Source organism: Epargyreus clarus, unplaced genomic scaffold (assembly GCF_041222505.1).
Source record: "Epargyreus clarus isolate Ecla_fem2 unplaced genomic scaffold, WU_Ecla_fem_2.2 ptg000027l, whole genome shotgun sequence".
NCBI classification, from domain to species: Eukaryota; Metazoa; Arthropoda; class Insecta; order Lepidoptera; family Hesperiidae; genus Epargyreus; species Epargyreus clarus.
The window spans coordinates 9,561,311-9,586,370 of record NW_027332234.1 but is presented as its reverse complement, the minus strand read 5'-3'; the positions used below and the strand labels follow the sequence as shown (position 1 = coordinate 9,586,370).

The 25,060-nt window shown below is 34.2% G+C and overlaps 3 protein-coding genes across 3 annotated transcripts; 2 read left to right on the top strand and 1 right to left on the bottom strand.

The window, feature by feature from the left end:
- The first annotated feature begins 1,890 nt into the window (after window positions 1–1,890).
- On the top strand, window positions 1,891–11,690 carry LOC140753975 (short-chain dehydrogenase/reductase family 16C member 6). The gene is made up of 7 exons (XM_073088846.1): window positions 1,891–2,041; window positions 4,861–5,140; window positions 5,774–5,889; window positions 7,318–7,437; window positions 8,941–9,102; window positions 10,593–10,792; window positions 11,551–11,690. Exons 2-7 carry the CDS (start codon window positions 4,870–4,872, stop codon window positions 11,651–11,653), a joined length of 972 nt encoding a protein of 323 aa, XP_072944947.1. The 5' UTR covers window positions 1,891–2,041; window positions 4,861–4,869; the 3' UTR covers window positions 11,654–11,690.
- A 1,598-nt stretch (window positions 11,691–13,288) lies between these two features.
- Window positions 13,289–16,913, bottom strand: LOC140753900 (chitinase domain-containing protein 1). Its single transcript, XM_073088726.1, has 6 exons — window positions 16,563–16,913; window positions 16,052–16,232; window positions 15,486–15,692; window positions 14,867–15,028; window positions 14,026–14,263; window positions 13,289–13,497 (listed from the first exon to the last, which is right to left on the bottom strand). The coding sequence occupies exons 1-6, from the start codon at window positions 16,818–16,820 to the stop codon at window positions 13,356–13,358; spliced, it is 1,188 nt and encodes a 395-aa protein (XP_072944827.1). The 5' UTR covers window positions 16,821–16,913; the 3' UTR covers window positions 13,289–13,355.
- Window positions 16,914–17,866: 953 nt separating this feature from the next.
- Window positions 17,867–24,863, top strand: ChLD3 (Chitin and LDLR binding deacetylase 3). The gene is made up of 10 exons (XM_073088532.1): window positions 17,867–18,019; window positions 18,207–18,279; window positions 20,989–21,161; window positions 21,484–21,620; window positions 21,956–22,081; window positions 22,169–22,377; window positions 22,481–22,600; window positions 23,268–23,425; window positions 23,798–24,042; window positions 24,422–24,863. Exons 1-10 carry the CDS (start codon window positions 17,899–17,901, stop codon window positions 24,698–24,700), a joined length of 1,641 nt encoding a protein of 546 aa, XP_072944633.1. The 5' UTR covers window positions 17,867–17,898; the 3' UTR covers window positions 24,701–24,863.
- Window positions 24,864–25,060: the final 197 nt, after the last annotated feature.

Genomic DNA, 25,060 nt, shown 5'->3' with positions numbered 1-25,060 from the left:
CTCGATGTGTATATACGAGTATATATGTACTAGCAGACCCGGCAAACGTTTTCTTGCCATATAAATAAAAAAATGTTAAGGGTGAACAACCCTTATCACTTAGGGGTAAATAAAAAATAGATAGTGGCCGATTCTCAGACCTACTGAATATATATATAAAATTTGGTGAAAATCGGTGAAGCCGTTTCGGAGGAGTACGGTAACAAACACGAGGTTTTTTATATAAGATAGTATATTATTTAATTTTTGTGTAATCTCCTCTTAATTTCCTTTATTTTGACATCCTACTTGATAGTTTTGGTTAACTTATTTTAAAACGTGTTACTATTTCGCGAAAAAAATCCACCATTTAAGGTCTATAAAATATATTACTTCAGTAATTCATTGTTTCGGTCATTATTTTACCTCTTTAGAGGTAGAATTTCAATATTGTTATCCAACAAGCCTGATACAAAAGTTCATAGTGTTTGCTTCAAAATTGACGGTTGTTCAAATGAACTTTTAACCCTTATTTTACCGTCTACGGGGTTAATTTTTCGGAAGGGGATAAATAAGTGCGTCTTTATTCCTATCTAGAAAGGCAAATACAAAATTTTATAGTAGTTGCTTCAAAATTAAAGGATTTCAAAAAGCTGTTTTCCCCTATTTTACCATCTTAAGGGTAGAATTTCCAAAATGCCTTTCTTAGTACTTATTCACGCTATATAGAGAACCTATGTGCAAAATTTCAGAACTGTAAGGTCCTTGGTTTAGGCTGTACGGTGATTTCTGAAAAATGAAAAAGTCATTTAGTTCGTCAGTCAATCAGTCACGTTGCTGTTTTATATATAAACAAATATGTTTTTATAATCTCCGTTTAATTTCCTTTCATTTGATACCCTACTCGATAGGTTCGGTTAACTTTTTTTTTTAAATGTGTTACTATTTCGCGCCAAAAATCCGCCATTTTGATTTTTTTTTACTTACACCTATCTAAGGACACTCGGGTCATTGGGACAAATATAATGACACCTTAACTGTTGAAATTCATCCAGCCGTTTATTAGATCCGATCAAATAAAGAAAGACAAACATACAAGATACGCGCGAAAAACATAACCCTTCCTTGGCAGTCGGGTAAAAAGACAATAAAATCCATCAACCTGACGGCGTTTCGGCTTCCGTGACAACCATCGCAATATTAAACAGTGTGGTAATTACTTTTTATAGTACATACTTTTTAAGCAATGTAAATGTGATGAAAAATATGCCCTCAGAACTGAACTTTAACTTTTTGGAATTTGGCTATAAACATTTTTCTGAACTTTACATAGATAATTAATTAATTAGGATGTAATGAGTGCTTTATACCAAACATGAGATGTACTTCCCCTATTTTGAAATTATTATTACCTAATATTTGTAGTCACAAAAAATAGACTAAAATATATTTATAGAGGTAAGTTGCAATACATGTTTTAAGCTAATCTATGGTTTTAAGAACATATTTCAATTTGCAACTAACCTCTTCTAAATTAGAACGTCTTACATGTAATGAATTTTTAGACATAATGATTAAATCATAGCACAGACAGCCGAAATAAACCTTGCACAATTTTGTTAAAGCAAATAGGTACTCGTCCTGATCACCGGTTCCTACATATTCTCGATTTTAACCAACCCCAAATTCTAAATAAGTCTTATAAATTTTTAACATTTAATATTACTCAGAATGTCCAATTTTACTATTTGAAACCATAAAACAGTGACTCTAGGACCGCAATTAAACCCCAAAGTTTTATTCTACTTATCCTTTATCTATACAATCTCATTGAGAAATAAAAACATGTCATTTTTAACGTAAAGCAGTAAAACATCGTGTACCGTTATCGGAGAAAGCGCGGGAGTAGCACAAGAGGTGCAGTAGTAGGCCAGCCGGCGCACACGCAGCGCCGTCTCCCGCGTTAATTGCGCGGATAAATAGATTCTATACGATATCTGTGCATTTTTTTTATTTTTCTTGTGAATATTGGATATATTTGACATAATAAAGGTGCTCTTTGGTAAGGATCTTGTTAAATTATTTAAAAGTTATAATCTAGTATATTTCTTGTATAAATAATAAATATTTATATTTTCGAATTTTAATATAATCCCTCACATGGAGAAAGAAAAAATACTACTATAAGTAAATTTTGTTTATATATTGTTTGGGTACTTCTATTTATTTGATTATTTATCGACTTTTATATAATATTTAATTTTACATAATTATTAAGTTGTGAATAATTTAGTTATTATTGAGTTCCTACCACCTGGATATATTACTACATATTTAAAGTAATCAATAATAATAATAATATTAAATTCAATGTAAATGATTAGGTAGGCAAATAATCCGCTTTTGTACAAAGCCATTATTTTTCCGGTTCCAACGAACTATTGCAAAATATCGATTACTATCAACATCGAACAGATTGTCTACCATGGATACCATAAAATAATTAGAGCGAATACCGTACGTAATCTAAGATACCGTTACAAGTATTGCCGCTATTCTACTTATAGTTGCCAATATATCAATATAGTAGTTATATATCAATGTAAAAATATTTACATATAATATCTAGGGTCAATATTGTATGTATTTTTCTACATTTCGTGAATTCTGAAATAAAAAATATAAGAATAAAACAAAATAAAAATATGAATTATTATTCCAGTTTAATAGCCATATTCATCAGAATACAACTCCCATAAAATTCATTGCGTACAAACTATAGTATTCGAGTTTCCTGTCTAAGTGTTACAAAACATTTAATAGTGTGCTCGTAAAATATAATACATCTAGACAATATTGTAGTATATGATGAGATACTCTTAAATACTATTTTGTAGCCCCACGGCAAACCAAAACAACTTTCTTTTAACCACTTTTAAACAATATTTAAATTGTTTGCACTAATTGATTGTAAATTATTATACAAACATAAAATAACTCTTTATAATCTGGAGATCCTTGATTCCACTTAACTTCATCTCAGCAACATTCCAAAATGAGGGGCGTACCTACCATACGGGATCTACCTTTAAAACACTCGCAACTTCTATTATTTTAATCATGTCATTATGCACTGTGGCTAGCTAGCTATGTTGCACAGAATTACCGCTAAAATTGCTTTTTAATAGCCTTGCTTCATATGCATCAAAATATTGTTCCCATGAAAGTATTTTTAACATAAACTGTTCTATTCAAGTATCTGTCTAAGTTTCACATCTCTCTATACTATACTTTATATAATATGAAAATATAATACGAAATCTAGATAATATTATGAGATGAGATACTTGTCGATACCTACTTTTAGCGCCACGGCTAGACTATAGAAATTGTGCACTAATAAATGTCGAAACAACTTTCGTTTTACTACTTTCTCAGAACGAATTTTTAAATTGAAATGCATTTTATATGATTGATTATTTATTTAGCAACGTATTTTTAAAGGTTTTTAACGAGTTACATCAAACATTATTTTTATGTTTCTTACATCGTTTGATGATCAAATGTAAATAAAGTTTTCTAAATATAGGAATATATATTTATAAACAGTGTTATGGACATCGTTGATTTCCTTAAGCTAATTTAAGACATTCTAAAATAAGGTGTGTAACGTAGGCAGTGGACCATTAGGCCAATCGCAATCTCCTATATTTTAATCTTCATCAGTATTCAAGATTCATTTTAATCGATTCAACGGTGTCGCGATTTGCGTATAGTTAAACGTATTTGTTAGATTTAATGATATAGATAATAATGATTAATGATAAAGGACATATGAAATATGTGGATACGGTGAACCCAAATAACGAAAGTTTTAGATACAATTGAACAACATTAGATTCTTATTTACATTGGGCTCCTCATATAGAAATAATATGTGACAAAATAAATAGATTCGTATTCGTACTGAGAAGGTAGTTTGTTGACTTTCAAAAAGTATTCTTTATGAATCAATTTTGAATAAATGAGATTTGAATTTGAATTTGAATTTGAAATGATTTAAATTTCACTCTAAAGACGAATCCAAGCCGGGACCATCAGCATCGAATACACGATCAAGCTGCGTAACAGGCAGTACTTGATTCAGTTTGTAGAATATTACAAGCTACTAAAGTAGGATTAGTAGGTACTAGTTCAAGTTAAACTCCTATCTTACTTCTAAACTTGATGCACAGTATCCAATATAGGTACTGTTTTAGTGAAGGTAGAGGTTGGCCTTAGTTAATGTAGAGCTCCATAATTGAAGGTAGTTGTGTTTGAAAACCACATTATTAACTAATTTATATCTTATAATAATATCAATGTGTACAATTTTATGCATGTTTGGGCGTTTAAATAATTTATTCTTGAACATTAAAACGTAATGTTATTTATTAGGTAAGGAATGTATAAGGAATGTAATTGTATTCGATGTATGACTTATAACATTAAGGGCACCGACAAATATGTAAATACATAACAACAACGATGACCACAAATACCAACTCTCGTGTTGATACAGTACTATTCCCTCTCGTGCTATGGATGGTTGGAAGACCAGGTTTATCCAAAAGATAGATAGAGAGCATTGGGCAAACGGAGAAATCTCTTGACCGTTAACCCATAAAAACAATGTAAAAAAATGGGGCCATTCTTAAGGAAACGAATCATTGTCTTTTGCCATACATTATGTGTACATTTTTTGTAATACCTACCCAAAGAGTATAGTAACCTATATAGGAATACCTATCATTGGCAATGTATCTGGGTGTGAACTAAAATTATTTTACATATACATTTTATGTAATTGTTAGTTGTGGTAATGTTTTCTATTATTTACAGGAACAGACCATGCTTGAAGGTACAAAGATACACACACCATCTCAGATGGCCAGCATTTTCGATATCGCCAAGGACACCGTCCTATTTCTTCTGCTCTCCTGTTACTACATACTGGAGTCATTATTCTGGACCCTCGTTCCTAATATTATACGGCCCATGAAGAGTTTAAAGGGTGATGTGGTGTTAGTGACCGGTGGCGGCGGTGGAGTGGGACGACACTTGGCGATTAAGCTGGCTAGACTTGGTGCTAAGGTCGTAATCTGGGATGTAAATAAAGAAGGTAAAAAACAAAATCTCTAAAAATTTAATCATCATCCTGCCTATTAATTTAAAATTAGCTAAAAACTTAGCATTCGTAGTATTAGTGACAATTCGTTCCCATATTGAAAACGAAGTTTAAAATTAATTAAGAGTCACTTACAGACTGCAGTTGCAGTTAGCTACTTCGATAACATAAAATATACTTAACTTTATATACAAATACATATAGATCAATTTCATGCAGACAAGTACCTATGTTTTACGTAATACAAAATAATACGACTTGAAGTAAACGCAAATTAATATCTGGTATTAGAACTACACATGTTTACATATACTAAAAAGCAACTAAACCTACCTTTTTAGGAAGATGTTCTCCATAAAAGGTATTTCAAAGAGTTGATTGAAATCTTCTGACTCTCAGGTATTTGTAGCGCAATTAGGTAATGATACATTACTGGGCAAAAAATGCAAGAAAATCTTATTTATAAATAGACGAATACGATGAATACTAATGATGTTGAATTTTATATCACTGTGAAATCAAGAACTAAATCCAAACTGCAGATTTTTTAAGGAAGGATAATATGCGTATTAGGTATGTACTGTATTTTAAACTTTATATAAATTAACATTATATGTAATTGTATAGCTTTGCAGAAAACATGTGCAGCTGTGACTGACGAGGGCTACAATATAGCAAGTTACTTGGTGGATCTCGCAGATAGAGCAGCCGTGTATGCTGCAGCGGAAAAAGTCAAAAAGGAGGTAAAGAAAACAAATTTTTGACGACCCGCGTGGCGGAGCGATCACCATACCGGTCTAACGCGCAAAGGTTCCCGGGTTCGATCCCCGGCCAGAGAGATGTCTAAATGATGAATTTAGATTTCTGTTTCTGGGTCTGGGTCTGGGTCTGGGTGTTTGTGTATTTGTCTATGTGTGTGTCCATGGCACCCACGACACAGGGAATCATAGTGTGGGGCTGTGAATGTAGAAAGCGTTTATCAAATTATAATCTAAAAACATTTTTAATAAATTTAAAACCATATACATTTGCACTCGTAAAATTATTTGATGTCTGATATTAATAATAATACTGATGATACGGTACTTACATGCTAATTAACTTTTTAATAATTTATCTGGATACTGTTTACTGAAATGCATTTTTCTTATGTTACTACTTTTTTCTGCGTTTTTGCTTTAATATGGCAATGCTTGAATCCCACACCAAGTTTGGTGCTAAAATTACTCACCACACGAAATATATGTGATGTGGCTATATAGGACAAGGTGAAGATAAATGTTAGGAGTTCAATCCAAAGATTTTATTAATTTTGCAAGAATATTATTGCGTTTACTTCAATATAAGGAAATGCGTGACATTAAAGAATGCACCATTACGACCTGTTCTCGACCATTAAAGTCGCTGGACGGGAGCATTATTGTTTAATGACACTTAATGTATTTCATTTTGAAAAAGTGATATTCAAAAGTGCAAAAGGCAGAATTATCACGATAAAGCATCCGCAGTACTTACATACCTTCAGACATTTTAATTCGTATTTTAATTTTTCTTTTCATCTCAATCCCACCGTATTTATTTGTTCTTGTACTATAATGATTAATCTGCGATCTAGATTTCGATTCTTTAATAAAAAAAAAGGGTTAAAATCGGGTAACATAGGGTGAATACTTATTGAAAAAAAAAAATTTCTTTAATTCGGTGTTTATCGAAATCAAGAATTTTTACGATAATATTGACGAAAATAAATTCAGTTTCACCATTTATTGCATCATTTTATTCTGTAATCGGTATTTAAAAACTGCACCTTTATTTATTTCAAAAAATCGAAAACTAAATTCGAAGGTTAGTTCTTATTAAAGCACTACTCCTTCTACCAAAGAAGATACTATAGACTCTTCTATTCTACTCTTCCTATCGCATGAATCTGTTTCTGTCGTCCTCTGGATTTAATTATTGTGTCGACATCGGCGGTTTTTCATAGAATAGAGATGAAGAGCCAAAAGATTTTTGACCACAATAGCCAATGAACACAACAATGACGAATAGACTCTTAAGTAAACTGCGTTTTTAAATCATCTTTTAAACGACTAGGATAGTAATTGAAACTTGAGGTCATTTTCTGATTACAAAATAACTGCTTACTAAGTTAAATATTGCTTTTTTTTCAGGTAGGAAAAGTCGACATCCTAATCAACAACGCAGGAACAGTTTTTGGCGATACTCTACTGGACTTGAGCGATACGGCCATAGAAACTACGTACAAAGTGAACATCCTCTCGCATTACTGGGTAAGTGAAACTACAGAATTAATAATCATTATCACTATTATAAAGCATCTGCTGTAATTACTTGCGAACAACATTGTGGAAACGTGTTGCACATTTTAAACGATTCGAAGAGACTTCCTCAGATAGAATACACATATTATATACAAGTGTCTTCATCATATTTAAGAAATTAATAGAAAAACTATAGAATATAAATACAATTTAGCAGATTGATAGAGATATTGCTGAAACCGGATCTCTGTGATATAGATACACGAACCATAGGAGGAAACTTGTTTCAAGTAATCTAGATAAATTATCCGAGAAGATTAAGTCATAAAGCCTTTCCAACTGCGTCGCGCTAGGCTAGCTACGATAGGCTAGATAGACTAGGTAACTATTACGGCGGTGCAGTAAAGCGTGTTCATTTATGACACAAAACTACAAAAAAAAAACAATAAGCTAAAATGATTTCATCATAATATTACTAAATTTAAAATTTGTAGCCTATTATTTTTTAGCTCTACTAATTGTAAAACATGCTTTCACGAGATATTTTATAAATTGTTGAAATCTCTTTGAGGTTCTACTGTATCACTGTATTGGTATTTACTATTCTGACGAAAAAGCTGTAGTAATGTAGTTTTAACTTAGTGCCAGCTTCATTTTTATTTGTGGGGGCATACTACAGAATACGAGAATCAGATTACAATAAGTGGACTGCGTACCCGCTTGCTCCTCCGAATAAGTAGTTTTATTTTTAAATCTTACTTACGTTCTACGTCTTAGTATAATATTTAGAATTAGTCAAATTGGCATCAAACGCTACTATTTACTTTGTTGCTTTGTTTAGCTACTTGTTTGGTATGTAATCTCAACGAAAACAAAAGCTATCGTTACAAATGTCTTTCTTGGAATGTAGCAGTAGATATAGCAAAAGCGAGCTAATGGCAGTTATATTCAACGTACCGTAGATGAAATATGAACTAGTTGCGTCATGGTGATTATGTGGTTGTGTTAGGTAATACTGAAATTATGACAAATTTTGCGGCTTTTTTAATAATTAATAATTATTATACGTAACTGTCGGTATTATAAAAAAAGAAAACACTTAATGACTTTTATACGATTGTTTAGCAGCCGTTTAACCGGTTTACTGTATAGCACTATTAGTTATAGAAAAAGATACCCATATATACCTGTAGTAAAAATAAGATTACCATCCCTGAAAAATATAAATTTATTCAAAAAATCAACAAGAATATAGGAAAACTGTAAGATATAAATAAAACTGTATTAACCCTAGGTAGGTTGTAAATTTAAAGGACAAGTTTCTAGTTATTTATTTATTTTGACATTTTGTAAATTCTGTTTCTTTAAATCACGTACAGAAAAAACACTTGCGCACTAGCAAAAGAAAACGATAAATGCTGCCCATTCTATTTTAAATTTTTACCAAAAAATACTACTACTGCGACGCATCATTGCCACTCTAATACTAACTTTTATAATCTTTTATTTCAGACGGTGAAGTCGTTCCTTCCTGACATGATAGAGTCGGGCAAAGGCCACATAGTGACGGTAGGCTCGGTCGCCGGACTACTAGGCACGTACCGCTGCACTGACTACAGCGCCACTAAGTTTGCTACCGTTGGTTTTCATGAGAGCCTCTTTACGGAATTAAGGGTTAGTTAATCATAATTATCCATTATTATTGCTGCTAGGCCATAGGGTGCCATGGACACACACATAGACAAATATACAAACACCCAGACCCAGAAACAGACCCATAAATTCATCATTTAGATATCTGTCTGGCCGGAAATCGAACCCGGGACCCTTTGTGCGTCAGACCGGTATGTTGGCCGCGCCGCCACGCGGGTCGTCCTTGCACACTTGTAAGAATATTTTTTTTATTAGCGAACTCTAAGGCATCTGCAACTACGATGTTTTCCTTGACGTTAAAACGTGTAATAATTAAGTTCCAATACACAGGAGCCCCTCTTGTGAAAGGCCGAAATTCATAAAACTATGCAATAGCTGTTTATTGACGGTCAGTTGCAAAACATTAGCTAACACATTTATCATTAAATTATGTAGATTTACATTCTCAAGTAACCTAGAAATGCAATAGATTCTAGATTTTTCAAGCGAAAACAATCAGAAGATACGTTTTCGATAGATACTTACGTAACAATAAATAGGTATAAGTAAGTACATAAATAACTTTCATTTTTCAATATTGTTTTTCTCGTTATATAATGAAAATGCAAAAGCAATGAGGAAGTTTCCTCCCGTGAGGATATTGCGTTGGGGTATTCAGGCATGACCGGCGTTCATAATCACATATTAAAGGATTAGGTACTACTAAGTTTTATTACGTGCTCGATGTGTCAAACCACTCAAGGGTTACGAGCGATTACTCCTATTGACTATTTAAAATACATATTACATACATACCTGCGTAGTAATACAGCACTATTTTTTGCATTTCCATCGCCTGACCTATTCTCTTCAACGATACATTCCATTTGTGCTTTAAGAACATTGCAACAATAAAGTTTAGTTAGGTAGGTAGTTTCTTAAAATTCCTACTGTAGATAGATAAAAATCTCACACGCCACGGGTGCGGGTTCGATTCCCAACCAGACAATATTTAAACCATGAATTCTCTCTCTCTAAAAATCTCTAAAAACAATATTAAATCATACATTGAAATTTTGTACCATAATTCGATTAAATTTATAATAATAATTGATTTCGATGCAATATTGAAATAAAACTTTCCTGAACTATTATGGTTTTTAAAAGATGGTGGTAGGCCTCCAGAGCGTAATAAAAATACCATCACTTTCTAGCTTTGATAAGTAAAGATACTTCGCCACTTTGAAATTGAATGAAGCTACAAAAAGGCTAAATGACAGACAAAAAACATTTTCAGAGAAAATTTACGAATTAATAACTAATACTGCGTAATTTACATAATAAATAAATATTTCAAATATTTTAGGGACATTTTAGCACGGAGTCGTGGCAAAACTTTTTACGCAACTATTTCAATTCTCAAAACTGGTTACATTTTCTTGTTAGGAGTGAGTAATTTTACTAATCCATGCGATTAGTAGAGGATATTTAGTTATAATAGATGCTTCTAATATATCTTGTTTAATCTTCAGGCTCACGGTCACACCACTATCCACGCGACTCTAGTATGTCCATACTACATCAACACGGGGATGTTCGACGGCGTCACACCTCGCCTGATGCCCATGCTGGAGCCGGACTACGTCGCGGAGACCATGATAGACTCCATCCGGAAGAACGAAGTCAACTGTATCATGCCTGGTTCTGTTCGATACTTACTGCCCCTAAAATGGTAAGCAACTACTCGTATTAACTACATCATGTTCTTAGACACTTGAAAATTTTACAGAGTTTATATGGTGGCCGCTGTAACAAATAATACTAAAAATAAAAAAAAAAAAATGGTGATTGCGGTACAAGAAACCGCTCTTTTTTACTTCATCTAATGAACAGTGGTCCGTGACATTTCCAATTTTCACAGGGCATTTATTTTTATGGTAAAAATACTAAAAAAAAAATTGGGCGGTTTGAGACACTGCGTTTGCGACTTCGACTCGCACTTGGCCATTATTTACAGTTGTTCATGGTTGTGCTGGTTTAAAGATTGAGGAAAAGCATCATTTCAAGGAAACTTTCCAACATTATCCTCGATATAAATTATTGCTAAGTACTAACTACAGTACTTGGTACTTGCTTATGTTTCGTCAATATTACAGAAGCATTTTTTTTTATAATATAGGAGTAGCAGACGAGCATGCAGTCCACCTGATAGTAAATGGCTACTGCCGCCCATAGACATCTGTAACCAACCCCAGATAGGATTAGATATTCCTACCTGAGGTCGGCCATAAATGCGCCACTACTCCTGAGGACTAAGCTGGAACGCCTCAGAAAAGTATGTCTCCCTTACCACGCCCCTTAAAACGGAACACAGCAGCGCCTAACACTGCTGTTATTAGGCAGAAATAGGTGTGGCGGTGGTGCTGTCGGAATCGAACTACAAAGGGTTCTATCACCTTCAAAATTTAAAATAGCAATTTTATATTTCAGCCTGCTTCCAGCCAAAATGTGTTGGGATCTGATGCATCGCGTGATGAAGGGGCCGCAGTCCATGATGGAGTTTAAAGGAAAACCCAAAGTTGCCAATCAATAGATAAAGTAATGAAATTCCCTCAAAATCAATTTCCGATGTTCTAAAGACTTATTCTACCAGTGCAATAAGTCTTTTATAAGCAACGCCTACAAAAGTTATAAGGCATCTGGTTTGAACAAAGCATCATGCAGACTTTATCTAAGCAAAAATGTTATTCAACATTTATTGTTAACTTACCATTTGAAAATGTACATTTAAATAGTGTCTATGTACGCGCCTTTACGGTTATGGAGAATTTATTGTAAATTACTGTATTATTGTATTTTGAATATTATAAGGGCATTATTTGCGGTCTACCAACCGAATATTTGTAGATTCTTAAACATGTTCTTAAATAAGAATTTTCTGTATCATATTTTTTAAGTTATTTAGAAGACTGAAGCGTGCTGAAAGACGAGACAAATATACGATAGTAATCTTTCTTCAATATTAGACTTTTATTTAATCTAAACTCTCCACCATCTACAACCTGTACACAAAAATTAAAAAAAAGGTACCTAAGTACAATTGTACAATTAGACAATTAGACTGGTTAGGAAAGGGCGATGAAACTTGTCCACTTTTGTTTTTGTATTTAATTCAAGTCATAATCATACACACACATAGGCGAAGTAGCACCCAGACCCAGAACGGAAATCCAATTTCATCACATCACAAATATTTGCATGGCCGGGATTCGAACCCGAAACTTTCGAATTGTGAGTCAGAATACAACTACAGTGAAGGCTTCTTACCCAAAAACTAAATAGTAATTGCGGTAATCTACATCGCAAGGGTTTACATTACAAGAATAGGTCGTAAAGTTAAGGGCTATATTGCCCAATTACTACCAAACAGTATACCGTATGCGTCAACCTTTACATCAATAGTCACTGCTAATAAAGGCAATATTTTTGGTCGTTGACAAACATATGAGTTAAATTCTTTGAGCACATAGCGACGATTGTTTGACGATCCACTATTAGCTTAACCCAGATCTCCTCGTGTGTGGCTAATGTAGGTCTTGGTGACGCAGATGTGAAAGTGACTATTCCATTGGGTCAGCCAACGCTCAGCTCTCGATTCGTATTACGAATATCAATTTGCATATATCGTCTCATTGTCATAGCACTATCTGAACCCTTAGGACAATTTTCATGTGGCGCGTATTTACGCGCGCCCGGTAGTTAGCGCCCGGGTGAAAACACACCGGATAGGTTATAGGAAAAAGGCGTTAAAATTATTTCCATTGTAGCGAGTCGAACCTTAATACAATGTTTTCCATACATCTGCAAACAGCGCCTTAGTGACCGGAATTTGAACTAAAATTCAGCAGTACGACTCACGCGAATAAAACAAAAATGTAACTTTTGTTTTTGAAATTTACAATTTAACTTTGTTTCGAAAAATACTATATTGACTTTGTTAGTTTCACTTTCACAATCTGATACTCTACTGTTTATTCTACAAATCTTCACCTTACCGCTAAGTTTGACTATTTGAAAACTGCTGGCGAAACATATAAAGGGATAACTTCTTGCAAAATCTAGGAAAGTCGACCTTAAAATGTTTTAGAGGTGTGGACCATACATTAATACACATACAAGGACAGGTAACAAATTAAACAGGTAACTGCGAGAAAGTAAATAGCAAATATACAACTACTTGATTTATTTATCGAAATTAATATAATTTAATAACATAAGACTAGTATCACATTAGATTAGAATAAATCATAAAAGTAATCTAATCCTTGTCCTATTTCCCAAATAGCTACTCCTGTGCCGTATTCGCGTGCGAGATCTAGCCGCTTCTTAATGGAATATAGTGTGGGGAAGAATATCTTCTTAGCACCCTGAGATGTCCTGCAATTGAACAACTAAAGTAGAAACATGAAGTTGCAAACTAGGTTAGTGTCTACCTGATGGGAGATGGCCACTACTGCCCATAGACCATATAAACCCAGGTAGAATTGACTTCTCATTTAAGGTTGGCTAAAGATGCTTTGCCAACCCTGAAGACCAAGTTCATATCCATTAAAACATCCTTTGAACCAGAACATAGTAATATTTAACACTGCTATTATAACGAAGAAATCGATATTATAGTGCCTCTAAAGTCGTAACAATGGTCTCTAATTCACTTTTAAATACATTATAGGCATCCATGAGCAGTATAGACAGTATAGGTATAGGGCCCATGGATATCCAGTAGAATATGCAATCCATACCCATGTAAATTTGTAATTCTAGCACAGAAGTGACATACACCTAGATAATATTAAATTATGCAAATATACTATAACATCATTATTTTATATTGCTGGATTATATATCATGATCCAATAGACCTGCACCTTAACCAAATTTCATAAAGATACAAACCAAACCCACCTGATTTCAATATAATTTTCAGCAGTGTTATTATTATATTGCAATGCCTGGTTGTTCTTAGCATTCTTTAACAGTTCAATGTACTCAGTGCCAACAATGGGCCCACCTCCATTGGCAGTATAAGAGTTTCCATAGAAATTAAGACCTAATAGGATCTTTGAGCGCTTTGATGGGTTGTCATCATTATCTATCAATTTCTCTAAACACAACCTCACCCAGTATAAGGGAGCATTGGGACCTGTAACAGAAAAAAATAACATTAATGTATCATTCTACAATACAATCCTTACTAATATTATAAATCCGAAAGTAACTCTGTCTGTCGGTCTGTCTGTCTGTCTGTCTGGTTGTCTCTTCTTCACGCCTAAACCACTGAACCGATCTTAATGATATTTTGTACAAAGATAGTGTGAGATTCGAGAAAGGACATAGGATAGTTTTTATCCCGGAAATCCCACGGGAACTAGGGATGGCGATCTATGATCGATTAATCGGAGAATCGATCCTTTTTACCCAAAACATCGATTATTTTAATCGATATTAGTAAGGATTGAATCGTAAACTATGCATTGGATCAAATAATCTTTAGCAAAGTTGAAGGTAGGAATTTACAGTTTTATGTATGTTATATTATTTTCTTCAAACGCGGGCGAAGCCGCGGGCAAAAACTAGTCCTATATAAATAAAGAAAGAAAAACAATTTATTCAGCAAAATACATAAACAAAATAGTAGCATAAAAAAATACTATAGCTCATCAAAATTATTGTGTCTGTCTGTAATTTCCATATTAATCCTTATATGTAATCCGATTTAAGTAGAGGTGTCAATGCAAATACTTACCAGGCTTTTGTGGATTGGAGAAATCATATGTCATCACAGACACAGCCTCTACATAAGGGTGAATATCATTAAATGCTTGTATGAAGAATTCATCACTTGGATAACCTCGGAATGGAGGATAGACTAGAATCAAACTGAGGTTCTCCTCACTCATCTCCAAACCTAAAAAAATCTTGCTTATAATAAATTGAAAATGTAATGTACTATACTAAGTTTGTTATCTATTCTATAACCTATGTACTATATCTATTAGGTCTGTTACCATTTTTATGATTTTAATGAGTTAATGCAGGTCATAGGTCTTAGGACCACAATTAGGGGAGGCTTGGATGCTCCACCCTGCTACTCCAACACAAAATGGTAGAGGATGTTTAGCGACTAGTCTACATCAAATATTTTTACATTTAACAAACAGTTTTTGACAAGGTTTAGTAACTTTTTATAGTAAACCTGCTGATGATGCTTATCATTATAATCATATTATGATGATCTTAACACACTGAGATTATGACATAGTGATTATCTCTTTTACTTTGGATTTCCTTAGTTTCTGAAGCAGAAACCAGAAAGATATCTTTTTACAGATTTTCTGCATTTATAAAAAAAATTGATAACTTACCAAACTGTTGTATAAACTTCACTGACTTTTCAGTGTACTTCCCAATCTGCGAGAGCATTTCTAACACAATGCCATCAAACTTCCATTGCTTGCATGTCTTTTTCACCTCATCAATCAGAGCTTTCTGCTCAGAGTGGGATGTTGCCTCCGAGAAGAATGCCTTCAAATCAGACTGTTGCCAATTGTCGAAGAGAAGTCTTGGTACAACTGAAATAATGCATGATAAAAATAAGAAATAAGGAAACACAATTATATAATTTTACAATTTAAATAAATAATTAATTAATCTAATTAATTTATTAATTAATTTTGCATGAAAATAATGCTAAGCAGATTTATTTCAGAAGGTTTCATGAGAATACAACTACAATGTTCCTAACTGAATTGACAGTTTGAGGTAATACAAAGGTAAAAATATTTATCTATATAATATATAAAAGCCAGTCTAGTCTAGAAAGTAACCATTTAAAATAACACACATTATGCTCAAGGAATATTTTTATTGGATACATTTAAACTATTATTTAAACTAATAAACTTCATAGGAATGTCTTATCATTACTCACTTCTCAAGCTGCTCTCAGAACCTCTCTGGCGAATAGTCTTCATCCAGGCATGGTCCACATCATGCAACCCGGTAATAATGTAAATGTTGGGAGTTTGTCTTTTAATCTGTAGCCATACTGGCGAAATGAAATTGAATTTTGGTGACCAGGTCTTCGCGACATCATAACCTTTGCTATTCCACTAGAAATAAATGTTAAATGACAAATTATTTACTATATTGTAGTAAATCAAATTCATAAATGGTGTATCTATTATTATTAGTTTTAATTGTAACACAGACTTATTAAAATGGTTAGTAGAAAAGTTATAATATTTATCCAAAATATTTCTTACATACAAAAATTATCATTGTTTTATTAATATTGTATAATATCAAAGGCAACAGTTGAAGTATCTATAATTATTTATTTACTTATACACATGAAATCGTATCGCATATAAATAAACAATGATAACAATCGCATTCGTAAACTAATCAATAAACTGACGCAAACTGAAAACAATACCTACAGGCGTCACGAAACCCAGGACTGTATTCTTGAAATTCCTCCACGAGACGTCGTGGTGATACGTTGCGTGGTATTTCAGTATATCCTTCACGAGCGGTGTCTCTACCACTAATTTTCGGTCCAAAACATTATTCTTCCTCACACCCTCTTGTGGTTTGACGCCTTTTTGCGACTTCTTATCCGTTGAAGGCGGCGATAGAGTAGCTAAACATGCACTTAAAAGGAAAAGCACCTGCAGGATCGTTGGTGTGCATTTCATTTTATAATAATCTCTCAGTATTTTAATAAATAAAATGAATTCAAACACCGGCACTCAAATAGCATCTATTCAATATTGACACTCGTTTGACACGTTTGTTCGGTGTTGCATGATAACTTTGTAGTAAAATAACTTTTTAAATCCAAAGTAACTAGTATGGTAAAGCCAATTATGACAAAATATAATTTAAATAATATTGGTTATAGAAATATTAGCAATTAGTAAATAAAATTACATCCGATATTTATTCAAGCTACATAATATTATTACAGCAGGACATTTGGTTTTTGCATTTTATCGTTCTTACATAAATGCCTTGAGTTGCTGATCGAGCTATTACCGACTAGATAACTTACCTATAGTTATCAATGATCATTTAATATATTGGTCAGTGTGTTTAGCCTCATCAGAATCAAATCCTGCGAGAAGTTATAGATAGCTGAAGCTGGTCGCCACATCTGGGAGTCATGTGGGGCGCCTGATTACCGCATGACGGTATAGTCTTTTATGATTCAGTTTGTATGGCTCAGGTATGACCATGGCGATTGTGTCAATTTAGGATCACGTAAGCTCATCTCAAGGAGATGGCAAACCAATATATTCGTCTATTTGAGGACAGCGTTCTCCCGAGTTCCCATTCTTCCTCAGGAATGTGAACGCCTGAGCACGACTGCTGACGCCCAACCGGGTGAAATCCGTGGAATAAATATACCTACCAATTATATTGTACCTATAGTAATAAAAATAATATTTGAACACAGAATGAATATTTCGAAGAACTTACCCTGTTGTGAACAATGAGAGTAGCACAAAATAAAAATAAGTAGACTCGAGACTAATCCATACGAAATTTGCTGGTTTGATCTTTAACTTCAGAAAATAGCTCATTAAGTTTCTTTCTTCTTTTGTGAAACTGCCTAGTTTTATCCATAATAATAGAAGAATTAAGGTAATTATTATAAAATAATTGGAAACTTAAATTGTAAAAATCATTTCAATACGCAGTACTACAATATTGCAATATTATGTGATTGTATTAGCGACTTTCATACTTCCTCTGATGTATTAAAAGAAAGTAATGTCGGTAATGGTCGACGGACTGGCTCATAAACAGTATTTTACCAGAAACCGAGTCCGCAACATGCCTCGGCGACGCCTTTCACGACTTATCGTAACTATTGTCGTGTTAATTACTTTAGGTAAACAATATTTACACGCACTACAATTAAATCAATTATTTATCGACTAAGATCATTGAACTACTTACTTTTTAATTTATTAAGTATTTCCGTGATTGATTTGAAATAAATGTGGGTTCTCAGTTACGGTTTTGAAATAAAATATTATTGTAGTGATGATTTATTTACGTTAACTAATTAATTTCAGGAGTGAGTGCAAAACATGTGCAAAAAAGGAGTGCAGCTAACATAAAGTGCCATGAAAGTGGGAGATTTTACAGGTTTCATTTTTTTTCTATAAAATAAATTCTGTACTTGTTTCAAATAATTACAAAAAAAACAATAAATCATATACTTTTTTGCGATTTTAAAGCACCTGTATTCGAAAATAACTGGTTAATTTAAAAGTACAAATCAAGAAATTAAACATTCCATATTGAATTGGTACCGTATCTACCTACTATTAGCACTTTGGTAAGTATTATTTCATTAAGTTAAGTAATATAAAGTTACTTCCGTTCAGACTAATCCGTTAATCCAAGACCTTTTATTTCCGGTGTTAAAATAATCAAGGTAGATATAATACTTGTTTTCTTTTTCTAATACACGTATTAAGAAATAAAGTAGTCATGATTAGGTCTACTTACGAATATTTTATCGACAGATAAATATATAATTTAAAATATAATACTAACTTTAAAAACCTATATGACACTCGATTGTTTGCATAGGACTTCCCTTTTCATAATTTACCACTCCATTCATAAAACTCTCTTACGTTCCAAACAAACAGAGGAATAAGGAGAAATAACAGGAGTTCTTTTTTGCCATTTAACAAAAGCATGCAGTCCATTCCATCTAAATGATCATTGCTGCTTATGAATATTTCCAAATGATCAAATAAATAAAAGTCCTTGCCTTAGGTACTCGTAAGTCTTTCACTTTCTGCGTCGATCTTAAGATGTGTCGCTACCCTCAAGGGTTTTATTGGAACTTTTCTGACTTCTTTAAGTACCACTTCCATGGACCAAATAACAGCTACACTAGACACTATAGATGTACGTGTAATATATGTTTCTGAGATCCCTCTTCGAAACATGAAGAGTTCTAGCGTCTTCGCTATCAAGTTTCACTGATTTGATAATCCTAACTTAATTCGAATATCACTACTATAAACTTGCGATAAGGTACATGTCTAATATTAATATATTTACATACTTAACCTACTTTTAAAACATACACAGATAATGAGTAAAAACTTGTTCGTAAACATTTTGTATTTCATAAGAGATTTTAAAGGTGGTAGAACCCTTTGTGGTTCGACTCCGGCGGCACCACCGCCACACCTATTTGTACCTAATAACAGCAGTGTTAGGCGCTGCTGTGTTCCGGTTTGAAGGGTGTGGTAAGGGAGACAGACTTTTCCCAGGCGTTCCAGCTTAGTCCTCAGGGGTAGCAGCGCATCTGTGACTGACCTCAGATAGGAATATCTAATCCTATCTGAGGTTGATTACAGATGTCCATGGGCGGCAGTAACCACTTACCATCAGGTGGACTGCATGCTCGTCTGCTACTCCTATAATATATAAAAAAAGAGATGGCAAGTAAATACCGAAACCCCACACAATAATATATAATCTGAGTGAAATTTTGTGGGTTCTTCGTAAGGCGTAACTAACGCTTAATAATTCACGGGGTATCCGAGGTTACGCAAGTTTTCCACGGTGAATCGATTTGCAAGCATACCTACCGTTTTTACTATTCTATGTCATAGAGAAAGTTAAACCTGTAGGAATCTGATAAATACGTACCGTGTCTAAACAATTTATTTGTCTATAATTATTGCGGTTTACAGTTTGCCTGCCAGTAGATTATATTAATAATAATTACTTGGGTATTTCCTGAAAGCTGTATCAGTTATTTTTCAATAATATATTTTTGTCAGTAAAGAAAAAAGTCCCAAATTCAATCCTCAGCCTTTTGCCTCAGCCAATAAATTATCTAATTGAAATGTTTAGATTTCTTAGGTATTACGGGTGTCTACCGAACCCAAGACTCTATAAATCATATTTTATCACAGTAAATGACTACGAAAGCTAAAAGCGTTTGTCGTTCTTATTCATACAAGAAAGATTAGTGACATACACTTATGAATGAAGAAGTATATCGACGACAACAAAAGAGTCACGCACGCGGTAGTGCAATGCGATAGGAAACACTTCCTAGCTTCCTACGATGTTCGATACGATAGAATGCGTGGGGACATTGACCCGCAAGACTTTCGCCACAACCTTGACAGCGCATGCAGCTAAGCTGCCGTCCGCGCGTCCGGGCGTCCGTAAGCAGTGTACTATATGTGTTTCACATCTCGTCAATTTCCTGCACTCGCCCGAGAAATTCACTTTCGCTGTTCTTAAGTTCGATCCGCTTAAATCATCATGACGCAATAGTGTCATACTAATTACGCATGCATTACGTGTTTCGTGCAAATATATCCATGACATTTTAAGTCTGGGCTTATTTTTTTACAATTTGTCCGTTACAATTCGAACATTTTTTATTACTACCTATTATCCTAACAATTGAAATAGGACTGGAGCGTCCTCCTTCGGTCCGTTTTCCCTAATTCCCATGCCAGGATATTTCTTTAAAAGATTTAAAGATTTGGACCAAGCAGACGCACGAATGAAATTTAGTCATTACCTAACAGGCATACACAACGCCTTATAAAATGCTTAAATTTGTTAATGAGTAACAATCTTTACTATAAACTATTCCCAGAGTTATGAGTGAAATGAAATTTAAATATTTTTTTTCGATGGTCCAGATTTTTTGCCTGCGAATATTTAAATTAACTTCTATAAAAATTATTACGTAAGCACATACATTATAACTGGAATAATATTTAACAATCGATGTCAAAGAAAAATCTCGTGGATATGCATGTAGGTATGCAAATGCAGTCGTGCTTAATATTTTGATATTTCTAGGAATCCTGACCGAACGGAAGATGTAATGTGGACCAGCAACGAATGCGCCAAGTACTACCTCTGCCTTGAAGGCGACGTGTTCGAGTTTCGTTGTTCGCCTGGTTTACTTTTCGATGTCAATCGTCAATTGTGTGACAAGCCACCGAACGTACATAACTGCGATCTGACGACAGGTATGTACACTTTCGTTTACTCTTATGTAAGATCGTGTTAATAAATAAGCCTTTCCCATACCGCCTACCGACACAGAATGTGGGCAAAAACATAACGATATTCAGCAAGACGGATGTTAACTTGATTTGTATTGCGATCACGAAAGCCTTAAACACTACTAAAACTATAGAAGATAAACATATGTCTTTACTTATGTAACATTTGTAATTTAGCATAATTACATATTTATTATGAAATAAGTAGGCACTTACTTTCTTCATGTTTGGTCCTCTTTTTTCCGCACTTATTCAAATCTCTGAACTTCTCTTTTCATGTTTATAGAAACTCTGATACCCAAACCACTGCTAGAAAAAGCGACGTGTGCCAACGAAACACATCTCGGCTGTTCTAATGACAGTTGTATACCTGCTGAATACTTCTGCGATGGCTCTATAGATTGCAGCGACTCATCTGATGAAGTAAGTATTAGTGACTTCCTACAATACTTGATAATCGGAATGGCTGAATCGGGAGGCTCTCAATTTCCAATAAATACAGCATAAAGTTAAAGATATTTTTTCTTACTTTCATATTTCTCAACTGCTTTTCTAATATCTAAGTGCAAATGACTTACATCCGACAAAAACGACTGTTGCTAACTTTCACCTTCAGTTACTTAAAAGTCAAAGAATATCAATCCCTAATTACGTACAAACCATTTACTGTGTACAAAACCTACCGAATATAATAATATCTATTTGGAAGTTATGATAGAAGATGACTTAATTATTTATCATGGTTATATCTTGCCCAGGGCTGGTGTGATATCAACAATGATCCCAACTCTGCAATGCCTTGCGATCCGGGTTTGTGTAACTTACCTGAATGCTTCTGTACAAGAGACGGCAACGAAATACCAGGAAGACTCGTTCCAAGCCAGGTAATCATCATTATACATTTGCTTTATTATGAACGGAAATAACACCGACTTCCTATAAATCTCTCCTATAATGAATGATTTTCACAGACGCCGCAAATGATCACGCTAACATTTGACGGCGCAGTCAACCACGAGAACTGGGACATCTTCACGAAGCATCTATTCCCTCCTGATCGTCGGAACCCTAACGGATGTGGAATCAAAGCAACATTCTTCGTATCGCATCCTTACACAAATTACAGACACATACAGAAGTTGTGGAACGATGGCCACGAAATAGCGGTGCACTCGATCACGTAAGTTCATATTTTTTCTTTTTTGAAATCATTGTGTTTATGATATAACAAACGAATGCGTTATATCTGCAAATATGTTTTATTAAGCGAGTTTCTATTTCAGACATCGTGGTCCAGAAGAATGGTGGTCAAAAAACGCTACGGTAGAAGATTGGTTTGATGAGATGGTTGGTCAAGCAAACATCATAAACAGATTTGGTAGAGTATGGATGGAAGATTTTAGGTTGGTAACTAATGAAGTGATACATCCCAACGTATTCTGTTAATAACTAATAATGAACTTGTTCACTGGCTTTCTAATTGATATAAAGTACTTGCGTCCAATAATGATTGTCATTAACTTTCTCTGTCTGTTACGATTAACAACTGCAAGTCCGTCAAACTAGTCCGATATCGCCCTAACGACAGTAAATTGATCGCGTAGCAAAGTACCCAAAGTAAGCAAAGTTTAGAAGGTGGTAGAACCCTTTGTGGTTCGACTCCGGCGGCACCACCGCCACACCTATTTCTACCTAATAACAGCAGTGTTAGGCGCTGCTGTGTTCCGGTTTGAAGGGTGTGGTAAGGGAGACAGACTTTTCCGAGGTGTTCCAACTTAGTCCTCAGGGGTAGCGGCGCATCTGTGGCTGGTGTTCCTCAGGTAGGAATATCTAATCCTATCTGGGGTTGATTACAGATGTCCATGGGCGGCAGTAGCCACTTACCATCAGGTGGACTGCATGCTCGTCTGCTACTCTTATATTATAAAAAAAAAAAAAAAACCTTCAATATATTCATGAACTTTCATTGAATTACCTACCCCTCAATCAATCCTCAATCAGAGAAAAGCGAACTCTGAATCTGATTTTTATTAGAAAACCATCTTAACATTTTTGTTTTTTTATTTGCAGAGGCCTGCGAGTACCCTACCTCTCAGTAGGATGGAATCGGCAATTCCTGATGATGCAGGAGTTCGGTTTTGTTTACGACGCCACTGTGGTAGCCCCAGTTTCCAATCCACCGTATTGGCCCTACACATTAGACTACAAGATGCCTCATAACTGCATGGGTACAGTAACTAATAATGTTTCTCTATTTGTAAGCGCAGCCACCAGTATCAAATTAGTACATTCTTTTTTACATCGTTATATTTAACAGGCGTATATAACAAGTAGAGCGTGTGAAAGACGATTAAGTAAGATGTTATGACTATGAGTCTATTGTAATGGAGGACGCGCTGACAACTTCGTAAGAAAATCCATCAGATAGCACACTGAAGATACTTTATCTTATTTTAGCGTCAAAAAGATCTTAAGCAATTTTATTTTGCTTATTTCGTAAAGTTTTAATTATGTGGATACTATACTGATGTATTATGAGAAAATTGAATATCTACATCCCAAGAGCAGCATCGCTCTACAAAAGATATATTATTTTTTAGGTAACAATCAGTACTGTCCGACCAGAAGTTACGCGGGTCTTTGGGAGATGGTTATCAACCCTCTTGTGAGCGGAGAATACACTTGTGCCACCCTGGAATATTGTCCATCCACCCTTAAAGGCTCAGACATTTATAATATTCTAATAGAAAACTTTAAAAGGCATTACTTGAAGAACAGGGCTCCATTTGGAATCCATCTGAACTCCACATGGCTCAAGAATAAGGAATATTTGGTGGCATTGAAGGTAGACATTTTTTAAACTATTCGATACTGTTATGGATGCAACACATTGTATGTTACATACTGCACAAGTCTTCTCCTACGACTGGAAAAACCTGGAATATATTCCAAAGGTTGATGAATCCAATCCTTTCACATACTTGTACAAATTCGGAATCCGAAGTACAATTTCAGGTTTGAACCAGCTTCAAAAATTTACGAGTACTTACATTTAACGGGATGTTTGTTTACATACCCAAGAATTTTCTAGATATAGCTGCTTAGTTTGAAAAAATATTAAATTCCAATTAGATTACAATACCAAATTCCGTTAAATTAGTCAGAACACTTTTTAGGACAAGTTTTATCATTAATAATAATACTACATAATCATAATATTTCAGAAATTCACAGAGGAATTACTGAGACTACCTGACGTGTACTTCGTGACCTATCGCGAAGTTATCGACTGGATACGACGACCGACGCCTGTGCTCCAACTGAAGAAGTTCCAGCCCTGGCAGTGCAAAGCGCGCCATTTCGAGCCAGCAGAGATCGCTTGCAACAAACCCAATACTTGTAAACTTCCTTCGAAAGTATTGGAACACGACAAATACATGATTACATGTACTGACTGTCCGAAGAGTTATCCATGGATAAGAAACGAGTTTGGCTTTGAATAGACATAACATTCTCTAAAAAAACATTTTCAGAGTTACCTTTAGGTTAAGTAGGATATAATTTAATGGGATTGTTTGATGTAACTTATTTAAATTATCTTGATGCTTTTTAAGTACTAAATTGTGCAATACTTTGTTAAGTAGAAAATAAATATTTTGATATTAACTGTTTTTCTTGTATTGAGTTGAGTTACAAAAAAATATACATATATCATTATTATGTAGTTTGCAATGCTTAGCAGCATATTCAATATACATTTTAGAACAGTTCAGTCAGTACAAACCTTACAAAAATGTACAGAACAAATGTACAGTTGGACTCACTGTTAACAGATTATTCAAAACTACCAGCCAGATATATGA

What these genes read in the sequence shown, in the direction of transcription:
- LOC140753975 (XM_073088846.1), top strand. Translation starts at nt 4,870, where the DNA reads ATGCTTGAAGGTACAAAGATACACACACCATCTCAGATGGCCAGCATT. An exon ending in CGGAAAAAGTCAAAAAGGAG is followed by an intron (nt 5,890 to 7,317) that starts GTAAAGAAAACA and finishes CTTTTTTTTCAG; the next exon opens with GTAGGAAAAGTCGACATCCT. An exon ending in TACTTACTGCCCCTAAAATG is followed by an intron (nt 10,793 to 11,550) that starts GTAAGCAACTAC and finishes TTTATATTTCAG; the next exon opens with CCTGCTTCCAGCCAAAATGT.
- LOC140753900 (XM_073088726.1), bottom strand. Translation starts at nt 16,820, where the DNA reads ATGAAATGCACACCAACGATCCTGCAGGTGCTTTTCCTTTTAAGTGCA. An exon ending in TTCTGAGAGCAGCTTGAGAA is followed by an intron (nt 15,693 to 16,051) that starts GTGAGTAATGAT and finishes GCATTATTTCAG; the next exon opens with TTGTACCAAGACTTCTCTTC. An exon ending in GAAAATTATATTGAAATCAG is followed by an intron (nt 13,498 to 14,025) that starts GTGGGTTTGGTT and finishes GTTCAATTGCAG; the next exon opens with GACATCTCAGGGTGCTAAGA.
- ChLD3 (XM_073088532.1), top strand. Translation starts at nt 17,899, where the DNA reads ATGTCGGTAATGGTCGACGGACTGGCTCATAAACAGTATTTTACCAGA. An exon ending in GAAAGTGGGAGATTTTACAG is followed by an intron (nt 18,280 to 20,988) that starts GTTTCATTTTTT and finishes TGATATTTCTAG; the next exon opens with GAATCCTGACCGAACGGAAG. An exon ending in GTATGGATGGAAGATTTTAG is followed by an intron (nt 22,601 to 23,267) that starts GTTGGTAACTAA and finishes TTTTATTTGCAG; the next exon opens with AGGCCTGCGAGTACCCTACC.